Source organism: Dreissena polymorpha, chromosome 2 (genome assembly GCF_020536995.1).
Source record: "Dreissena polymorpha isolate Duluth1 chromosome 2, UMN_Dpol_1.0, whole genome shotgun sequence".
Classification (NCBI taxonomy): Eukaryota; Metazoa; Mollusca; class Bivalvia; order Myida; family Dreissenidae; genus Dreissena; species Dreissena polymorpha.
The window spans coordinates 35,111,683-35,122,320 of NC_068356.1; the positions used below are offsets into that span (position 1 = coordinate 35,111,683).

General features: G+C 33.2%; 2 protein-coding genes across 6 annotated transcripts in view; one reads left to right on the forward strand and one right to left on the reverse strand.

The window, feature by feature from the left end:
• LOC127866577 (uncharacterized) overlaps window positions 1-2,197 on the reverse strand; it is a 33,253-nt gene extending 31,056 nt beyond the window's left edge. For all 3 annotated transcript variants that reach the window (XM_052407206.1, XM_052407207.1, XM_052407205.1), the window contains exon 1: window positions 1,996-2,197. In XM_052407206.1, the coding sequence (XP_052263166.1) occupies window positions 1,996-2,007 (12 nt within the window). In that variant the 5' untranslated portion in view covers window positions 2,008-2,197. The remainder of the gene's footprint in view (window positions 1-1,995) is intronic.
• Window positions 2,177-10,354, forward strand: LOC127866582 (caspase-7-like). Of its 3 annotated transcripts, none has more exons than XM_052407214.1 (6): window positions 2,177-2,323; window positions 2,552-2,606; window positions 3,264-3,517; window positions 4,358-4,578; window positions 4,947-5,088; window positions 6,768-10,354. In XM_052407214.1, the coding sequence occupies exons 1-6, from the start codon at window positions 2,308-2,310 to the stop codon at window positions 7,001-7,003; spliced, it is 924 nt and encodes a 307-aa protein (XP_052263174.1). In that variant the 5' UTR covers window positions 2,177-2,307; the 3' UTR covers window positions 7,004-10,354. The 3 variants fall into 3 exon arrangements, with proteins under 3 accessions (XP_052263174.1, XP_052263176.1, XP_052263175.1); XM_052407216.1 differs by lacking the exon at window positions 6,768-10,354 and adding an exon at window positions 6,418-6,566; XM_052407215.1 differs by having other exon boundaries at window positions 2,231-2,323; window positions 3,274-3,517.
• The last annotated feature ends 284 nt before the right edge of the window (window positions 10,355-10,638 follow it).

Below are 10,638 nucleotides of genomic sequence, written 5' to 3' on the forward strand. Positions count from 1 at the left end.
CCTTTTAATGATGTCTTTTGAAATATTTCACCATTTTTAATGCGATAAAGTTGGGAGCCTGCTTATTTGTGAGAGTTTTCTATGGGTATCATGATCTTTTTAAACAAATAAGTATTTTTTCAGCAAAGTGCAACCGCGCTTCCGTAATATGAATTCCCCACACTGAGCGGACATTTTTCTAACCGTTCAATCGCGCGGTCTCACTTTACTGACACTATACTTATTTGTTTAAAAAGATCATGATACCTATAGAAAACTCTTAAGAATGAGCAGGCTCTCCAAATTATCCCATTAAAAATGGTGAAATATTTAAAAAGAGATCCTTAAAAATGTTAACTGGGTCGCGCTTTATTCTCCCAATACAGATCCGAAAAAGTCATGTGGTATAGGCACTGTGTATAACTTCATAAATTAAATGCATGATGTGAACTTCAAAATGAAAAATGTGCTTACAAAAATGAGAAGTGCTCTGAGAAAATGGGGCTTAACGCAAGTGTGTAAAACTGTTAGCGATTTGATAGCTTGTTATCAGAAAATAAACTGCACAATTCCTTACATACAAATAAGCGTTTCTAAAATTATACAATAAAGATTAAAAATTATGTTTATTGAAATTAATTCATATTATGTTAATTAGGATTAATTAAACAATTTCGGGTGGTGTCGCATGAATGTCTGAAACCCGTATTCTCCACCAGGTTGTCATGCGTTATTTTCCTATATTTTCGTGCACAATTGGATTATCCATAAATAATTTCATTGTGTAAACTGTTGTGTATATCAGGATCTTAAATAATTGTTGTTTGACAACAAATTATTAAATTCTTAATAATTACTAGTTCTACACATATATTCTTTTCTCACTTATATTTCTCATTTATAAAAACAACTTCTGTCAATATTAAAGCATTTCCAAATTGCAATGATATTAGATCAGACAATTAAAGTTCAACACATGTGTATCTACAACCTTCAAATGCATACATTTTTTCTTTTATTCATTTACTAATCTCTTAATTAAATTACTTCCATTTTCATTTACAAATCTCTTAAAATTTATATTTTTATTCATTAAACTGTCTATTTATCCTTATTTTATAGATTTTATATTTTCTTTACTTTCAGACTTTTTTTCAAAATTAAGGGCCATAGACAAGAGCGCCTCCATATGACATGGTGTGGTCTGGATGTAGTCTGACAAAAGTGCAATTATTCATTTAAAAAATATACTTGTTATAATTATTATGTTGCACCTCATATGGTCACTATGTCAGACTATAACTGAAAGCTCTCCCATCAGTGAGACGACAACGCTTTCACTTAAGTAGCAGTAATAGATTACACTATATACAATAACCGGTGTTTCTTGGTTATTATCCCTGACCTAAACAATGTAAACAAACGAGTCCCGCCGAGCGGAAAAGTGCATTTCATTTAAAATTAGGGTACATGCTTTGTTATTATTGATCATACATAAGTGTGGAACATTTTAACTATGAAAAAGGGCACACACGGGAGGTCAGTACCTGTAGCAAAAACCCAGTGGTTTGGCTAGAGGTACGGATCCGTACCTCTAGAACCAGATTCTAGAGGTACGGATCCGTACCTCTAGCCACTTCCTAGAATACACATGTATGTATGAATGTAATATTCACAGCTGAATGTCTCTGTCCTTTTTAAAAAAAAATATATATCAATGATTTTTTCAACATTTCAAAAAAAATATAAAAATTCTTCTGGAGGGGATTTTTTCTACAAAATAGGGGGAAAATATATACTCTTTCTTGAGGGGAAATGGGGCCGAATATCGGCCCCGAAATTGCCATAAAAACACTGATACAACACATACTAAGTTGGAAATATGCAATGGGGAGAGTATAAACTCGTTGGATGAAGTGCCCTTTGGACAAAAAGCATTCTGCCATTTTTCGAGCAGGAGCACAAGAATGAATCAATCAGTACTATCCGAAAGTAAAATTATCCAAAAACACTTACATCTTCTGCCATAAGTCTAGAATTACTGTTTTAAAATCTTACTAAAGAGCTGTATTTAAATAGAGATTAAATAAATAGTATATTCTAGCACAGCAATATTTGTTATTCATATTTATCTGACACTTTTTTGTACGATTAACATTTTGTTGTCCGTAGACAGCTTTTGCGCAACGTTGTTTCCCTTGCATAGGAGTTGGTTGCATGTAGCCGGGGTTAACGTTCACCCCAAAATATACTTGCTTAAAAAATAAATTTTATCATTTCATGGGGTTTATTAGTTATCGATGAATCGGATGATCATACACATAATAAATGGATGCAGGCAGTGGTGAATATCTTATCTGAACACGTTGTTTGTTTTTGTTATATTTGATGTCTAAACGATTTTAATTTAATTATTAAATTAATAAAAAAAATATTGCAAGTGTATTAGACTTGACAACTTGTCCAATTTAAAATTGTAGTAATTTGTAGGCAGCAGTGTACCCAACAATGTCTGCAATTTAAAGAAGTTAAGGACTCAAAATAAAGGTTCATTTTGTTATTCCGTTTTTAGATGATTCGGACAAACCTGTCTCTCATCAGGGAAGTATTTTCAAGAGATTGACTAGGTAAGGAACATCACTACTCAGTGATTAAAGAATAAAATGACAAGTAAAAGAATGTTACAAAAAAAAATATGTTTAATGTATTTTATTATGTGTTGTCAGTAAAGGTTCACAGTTTTAAAGGCAGTTGATAACAGATCAATTGGTGAAATGAAAGTAACTCTCATTGATTAAAAAACCTCACACTTTAATTGTATCAACAAGCAAATAACACTCTTGGCTAAGATAATAGTTACACATGTTGGTTCATGAATAGATTATCATTATTTGAAATGGGTAAAATAATAAAGCATTTGTTACGCATTTTCTCTATACTAAACGCTGCATGGCATAGTAGTGGTAGTGCATTAGCGTTTGCTTCAATAGGTCCCGGTTCAATCCAGGGGACAGAAATATTTTAATTTTGTATTCAACGTTTTTTGTGCTCTTATAATGATTTAATACTATTCAAAACATTATAAATTTGTTTGCAAACATATTAACTAGTAATGGCATTAAAAAACAAACAGAATCGGTGAACATCGGTGAACAGTTGAAGTCCCTCAAAATAATCATACACACAAAACGTATGTCTTACCTTGAGAAGGCAGTCATATTTACAAAGTAAATTGAGCAAAACACTATCAACATTTTTCCTTTTAAAATGATTTTTTATTGCAGTCCATTTCAGAACTTGTTTAAAAGAGAAAAATTGCCATCCATTTCCTGGGACCCATCAGATATTTATGATTTTACCCACACAAACCGGGGTCTGATGATTATCATTAACAATGAGCACTTCAAGAGCCATGGCCCCAGACCCGGGACTGATGTTGATGTTGAGAACCTGAAGTCCACATTTACAGATCTTGGATTTGATATGCAGATTCACCATAACAAGACTTACAAGGAAATGATGAAAATATTTAAAAGCGGTAGGCATGTAAAGTAATAGATATTGTACAGAATGTTTTGATGACAATTATTATATTTATTTCAACAGCTGTATTATAGTATTAGTGCTTTGTCAGTGGATGCTATTGGACATTTTTCATTTAAGTTTAGGCTATATTATGATGTGTATTTGATCCAAAAAGGATAAGTTATTGTCATTGATAATTAGTAATTAAAACTGCTAAAGACATATTCACATTTTTAATGTGTATGAACGTCACAAATATTGAACTCTTATAATCATTTAATGAAAATATGAGTAGCCATTTATAAGTTTGAAAAGGACCTTTTCACAGATTTGTGTAGTTTTGAAATGTGTCAATAAATGTCATTAATCACAGAACTATTACTATTTGAAATCAGAATCTTCAATAATAATGGTACATTGTATAAAGATGAAACTTGTAATTTATTCAAACCCAGGACAGTTGGGAGAAAATATAATATGCTACCTCTTGGCCACTAAAACTTAACTTAAAAGCGTAACATAAATGCTTAGATAGTAATATACATTTTTTCAAAATTATAGATGAAAAGAGTCACAATTTTCTTATTGTTACATTGATTTTGTTTGATGTTAATCAATTAACAAAAAACAATATGTTGGACATTTTTCTAAGTCTGAGTGTTATTTTGCTTGTTTTATTAATATGTAAGTATTCTTTTTTGAATGTGTGAAATAAATTTTGGTAAAATTATCATTTTTATAATCTGTGATCAAAAGCCCTTAGAAATCATGATTAATATGTATATTGTTGAGAAACATGATATCCTTAATATGAGCTAGCTTTAATGCAATTATTATTTAACTTCTTTCTCAGCTGCAAAGAGGGACCACAGTCAGTCAGACTGCTTTGCCTGCATTGTATTGTCTCATGGGGATGAGGTTCGAATGATTGACAAACACAGACCAGACCAGCTGGAGAGACTTGATGTCATCTATGCAACGGATGGCATTATGTTTACCAAAGACATTATTCAACAGTTCAGCGATTTAAAAGTTCCATCATTGGCAAACAAACCACGACTCTTCTTTGTACAGGTAGGTAAAGAAACCAGCAACATACATGTAACCAATTTTCAAAAGGCATTTGGTTCATTTGTTTGAGGATGCAATAGTAATTAACGCTAGATGTATAAATAAAGACACAAAATATACGATTAAGGCTTTTAATAATTAAATTGCACACTGCTATTGTTATAACCAGTTATTTAACCCAACCACTACAAATTAATTGCTGTTGATAAATATGTTCATTATTATCAGAACTACACATGCTTTTTTGCTTTCACATATAATAAAAGGTGACTAATTATATGTATCATAGATGTACATTTTTAACTGAAACTGCTAAACAACAATCAATAAACAAATGAAGTGTATAAAATATTTCCATGCGTATCCTGCAGGCTTGCCGTGGGTCATCTCTAGACTCAGGTGTTCCCCTGCCCGTGGGTGACCTAGACATGCCTGATGGAGAGATGCCGAGGGTGGAGGTCTCACCCTGCCCTCTATACAAGGACAGTCTCATCATGTATGCTACACCTCCAGGTTAGTGCAGAATTTCACGACTAGTTTGAAATTTATAAAAAGAGCACTCTCTCATAAATGAATATGTGCCAAGGCTGATGGTTCACACTGCCCCTTTGTAATTTTTATTTTCATCTTATTAAGTTATTATTAAAAAGAACTTCATTTCTTGTATTTGTTTAACCCGTTATAACTTATTAATTTATTTTTTAATTATACACTATCTTATAAATCAAGCACACACAATAACACAATTGGCAAGAGTAGCATGGGAAAAGATTTACATCACTTCTATGCACAATAAGCCAGGGCATTATATAGAATCTAAGGCATATATGCTGGGATGGAAATGGGAGACAAGTGCCCATTTCTCTAGAAAAGCCCAATACAGCATGCATCTCAAATATCCTATGTCATCCAAAATCCAGCTCCTGGCCTATGTGTGGCTAAGCCTCTAAGCCCTGCAGACTATGTTTGAACTGACAAGAGAAGGAGTGCAGGCAGGTCTCGGATGCCTTAAAACCAGCTGTTTTGGGCAGATGGGGCTATTCATCCTTGGTGGGTAGCTCATCTAGGTTAAGGAACACTCTAATCTTGAACCTCTACTGCGTTGCCGCATACCCATTCATGGGATTTTCTTGAGGAGTCCACCTCGACATCCAATCAGGAGCCAAAGTTCCAAAGGCGGTCTGACCTTGTCTTCAAGTTCATTCTGGCAACTCTTGCAACAAAGCTGGCGCCAAACTATATCATTCTACTGTTCCCTTCGATCTATCAGCATGGAGAGGGGAGTTCTGATGCGTGGGCAACCCAGCATCTCCATACTTTCTCGCCCAGGCTTGCGCCCTAGAGAGGTCACTCCAGCTTTGAATCTGCCAATATATATAGGGCAGCATTTATGGCTAGCTGGGGCACTGTTTTATTGGTTATTCTGTTTTGTATTAAATCATTTAAACATTATCATAACTATACTTCTCTGGGTATAAATTCTATTTACAGTGGAAACCCGATGGCTCGAACTAGCTTGCCTCGAATTTCTGGTTGGCTTGAACTCTCCTAGAAGCATTGATTTTTTATTGCTATATATTCATATAATTTTTTGTTTGATGGCTTGAATTCGCAAGGGTGAAATTATTTGATGGCTTGAACTGTTTTCACGGTCCCTGTCATAATTTTCACACATTCTTTTGTTTGTTTGGCTTGAACTCACTTTGGGTCGCATGAAGCTGATAATGGATAACGAGGGCTTGATTTAAGACATGCCATAATTACAAACATGTCATTGACTCAATCGTTAATTGATTTGTGTAAAAGATGACATTTGTAAAAAAAATCTGGCCTTTTTTGTAGATGCAGTATTATTATGGCTCGAACGGCTACATCACAACATGTACAATGTCAACAAGATGGAATAGAAAACTTTGTAACTTTGTATCAGTACTACAACTAATAACAGACTAACAAGATGCTATTCTTTAAAAAAAACAATCACATAAATACATGAATTTAATATATGATATGTGTTTGATTGTATGTGTAACTTTTAAAAATATTGATGAATGAGTGTTTCAAAGTGTACATAAAAAATCATAATAATTTTGGACTGCATTCAGACATATATAGAGTTAAACATAATATTCTTCCATATTACAATGTGATATACATGTACACTACTGATATGCCCAATATCATTTCCACAGGCTATTATGCATTCCGGCGCCCTGACACTGGCTCTTGGTTCGTGCGGGCTCTCTGTAAGGTGTTTTCTGACCAGTCACCACGGAAACGCTCTCTCAACCAGCTGCTGACTGCTGTCATCAAGTTGGTGGCACAGGAATACGAGTCCCAGTCTGCAAACTGGAATATTTCTAAGAAAAAGCAGACCCCTTGTTTCCAATCTATGTTGACTAAAGATATTTATTTCAAAGGAAATTGAAATATGGCCCAGCTTTTTATAAATATAGTTTTATTTCAGCCTTAACAGTTATTAAATCAGCTGTTTTCAGAGAAAACCCGAGGTATTGTCATAGCCAGCTCGTCGTGTCGTGTCCGTCGTCGTATTCGCCGTCCGCGTCGTGCGAAAACCTTAACATTTTGTCAAGGTTTTGAACATTGGCTCTTAAATCAAAGTGCTGCAACCTACAACTTTGAAACTTCTTATGTAGCTGCACCTTGATGAGTTCTACATGCCACACCCATTTTTGGGTCACTAGGTCAAAGGTTAAGGTCATTTTGACCTCTAAAAAAAATAAAAAATTCTGACAAGCTTTTAACTATTCAAAACTGCACCCGCAGCGGAGCGTGGCACCCGTTATGCGGTGCTCTTGTTTTATGCTGTTCTGTTTTTTAATGCCATCAGTTAGCTAACAAATACATGTATGTTCTTTTGTTTATGTTAATATTTGTTTACAAGGTTGCCAGATGGACCACACTATGCTTTTCTGATTTACTGATTTTAATTGTTCTTGTTTATTTTTCAAGTTATTAGAATATTGCTGCAAGCACCAAGTTTACTGTGATAGTGCCATGCAGAATTTTGAATATTTGAAGATATATGAAGTGTTTTTAAAACATTATTTATTTACTTTTACTCTCGTTTTACCTTGCCAGCATATGTTTATATATATGTTCATTTTGTACATTATTTATCCTTTCTTGCCAAACTGACCTCTGCATGTATTACAGTTACATTCTGGGAGCACTTTGTTTAAAATATGTTCATAAAATGTCATCACAGAATAGCCAGTACAGTCTGCACAGGCTAATCAAGGACGACACTTTCCGCTTTTATGGAATTTTTTGTTTAAAGGAAGTCTCTTCAACATGGATATCCAGTGTGGGTGGAAAGTGTCCTCCCAAGTTAGGCTGTGCGGACTGCACAGGCTTGTTTGGGAAGACACTTTGCGCATATTCAGTTTTTCCAGGAGTGGCTCATTTGTGTCAGGGTACATGAACCTTACAATAAAACAAAAGGGTATATATTTAGGGTATTTATAGGAATCTTTTGATGAAATGTTCTCAAAATGACACAGTCTCATTAGCAATTGGTATGGAATATAGGTATTTTGGCGACCCCACCAAGGTTCTCACATCTAGGCAGTGGGCCTAACAATTATTGGGTTCCCTGTTCATGTTAAATATTAGAAAATATATAAAAATACATATTTCATTTATATCTTCCATAGATTGTTTCTTCTGAAAATAAATACGAATATATACTTTTGTCTTCTTAAGGATATAAGAATTGGAATACATTTTAGTGATGTCTGTTGTTTTAGCTAATCGGTGCCAATGTATTGTGTCCATTTTAATTTCCTCATAGTATTTGTGTTATGTAAAAAAAATTATTCTTACCACTATGTGTTTCATTATTTTTAATGCTGTCCAATATGTAATTCATTCAGACTTTTATTAGTTATGTCTCTTATAGCAATCTGTATTTGTATTCATATTGTGTAATTTTATTTTTGTATTTATTTACTTTTAATTCTGTAGATATTTTTATTTACAATAATTTTAGCAATCTAGTCTTACTATTTGAGAAGTGTACCATTTCAAGCTAGCAATGTGTATCAGGTGCTTCATTTATTTATGAGTTATTTTACTCTTTTTGTTTTATTATACATGTATGTTGCCATATTATGATAGCAATGCTATAAGTGTTCTAGTATAAGTTGCCAAGGCTTTTTTCAGGGTATATAATTCCAAAACGGAGTATTTAAGAGGAACAAGTCAATGTTGTCACTAAATATGCACAGCTTATTTAAAAGGACTATCTTTGTTTGTTTATACAGTTTCAGACCATTAAGAAATCTGCAACCTATATACTGGTATTCCATAAAGCAGATTTTATTATTATCTTCCCCAAAGGCGGAGGGAGATAGAATTGGTGTGTTCCGTCTGTCTGTCACAAAACTGTTCAGGCCATTATCTCAGAAACTACCGGTAAATAAGATATCAACATGCAAATTCATGGGTGCATGGATATCAATTAGGAGAAGCGCTATGCTAAGAACCATAACCCTACACTTTTTTAAATAAGAGTTATTGCCCCTTCTTGATGATGTATCATCTAAATTTTCAGGGCTATATCTCATATACAATACAATGCTTTAACATGAAACTTCATGGGTGTATTGATATCAATGAGGAGAAGTGCCATGCTTAAGAACCAGAATCCTTCACTTTCTTAAATAAGAGTTATTGCCATTGTTGATTTTGTATGATACTACCGTACTTCAGGGCTATTTCTCAGACAGGAGATTTCAAAATGGAGCGTCATAGGTGGATATGAGGAGAATTAGGATTCTTAATTACAATTACCCTACACTTAATTATATTTTTTAGGATTAAACAGTGTATCAAGGGATTGGAACCCATGCATACTTTTCATTCTTGTGTCAGTGTTGCTTAGTTGCAATCTTTTGTGAGTATGTCATTGGCATATAAATTAATTAAAATAATTAATTTTAAAATAATTGACTTAAGAGTTACAAATTACACATTTTTATTTACAAATTATTTTTTTTATTAACTTTTTTTAATCTTGAAATAAATGTGCCAATGTTATTAAATATCTTTAATGATAGTTGCTATAAGTTTATTCACAAAAAACTTCATGAACTTGTTTTGTAGCTATAAGTGTTCGAGACTTTATATCTTGTATTAACTTACATGTGCTAGTACCCTTTGGTTAAATTTCTTATTGTATAACAAGTGATTTAAATAGAACTGTTTCGCAAGCATGTGCCAACATCAGAGATGTTGTTGTTTTTTTACACATTTGCGTGTATTGTTTGCTATTATTCTAAAGACATACAAAATACAATTTGTTTGTGTTAGTTACTTAATAAGTTGCATGGTGTACATCAATATGCATATAGTAAGATCAAAATATATTTCAATGTTTTAGTTCATTCTATCATTCTACTTATGTTTGTACGAATTTGCATTATACATCAGTTTGTACTTAAGATCAAAGCATGATTGTAAATCATGCTTTAAACTTCTGTCCTATCCATCATAGTGATGTTGTCAGGGGCGATTGTTCTTGATATCAGACAGTATTGTTTGACAATCTGCATATAATGAGTGCAGTTTGATAATTCTGTAGCTCTGTATCTGTTGATAAGCTGTTATCATGTAAGTAAGTTGCATAGTAAGTTGCATTTTCTCTCAAAGGTTTGTCATGTATATAATTTCAGATAACAAGTTTGGTTCAATAGTCATATTACTCCAGTATTTTAAAAAACCTTAAAATGTCTAATAAAACTTTGTCATCAACTCATCCATTGGTTTGTAATCTGACAGAGGAAAAACCGTTTTGAGGTAACCAGAGCACACCATAAGCTTTTTATTAAAGGACTCTGTCCCGTATCATCCGTAATACAGTATTAAACTTGCTTCACTTTCATTCAAACTTGGCCCAGTTTGGTAGCCAGATTAGACTATTAATGTTATATCTTATTTTTCATGAGACCAACCACTCCAAAATGGACTTAATCCATCATATAGGCTTACTTTTTCACCTAATCCTGTGAATGGACATTCATAGTATAATAAACAAAAGGG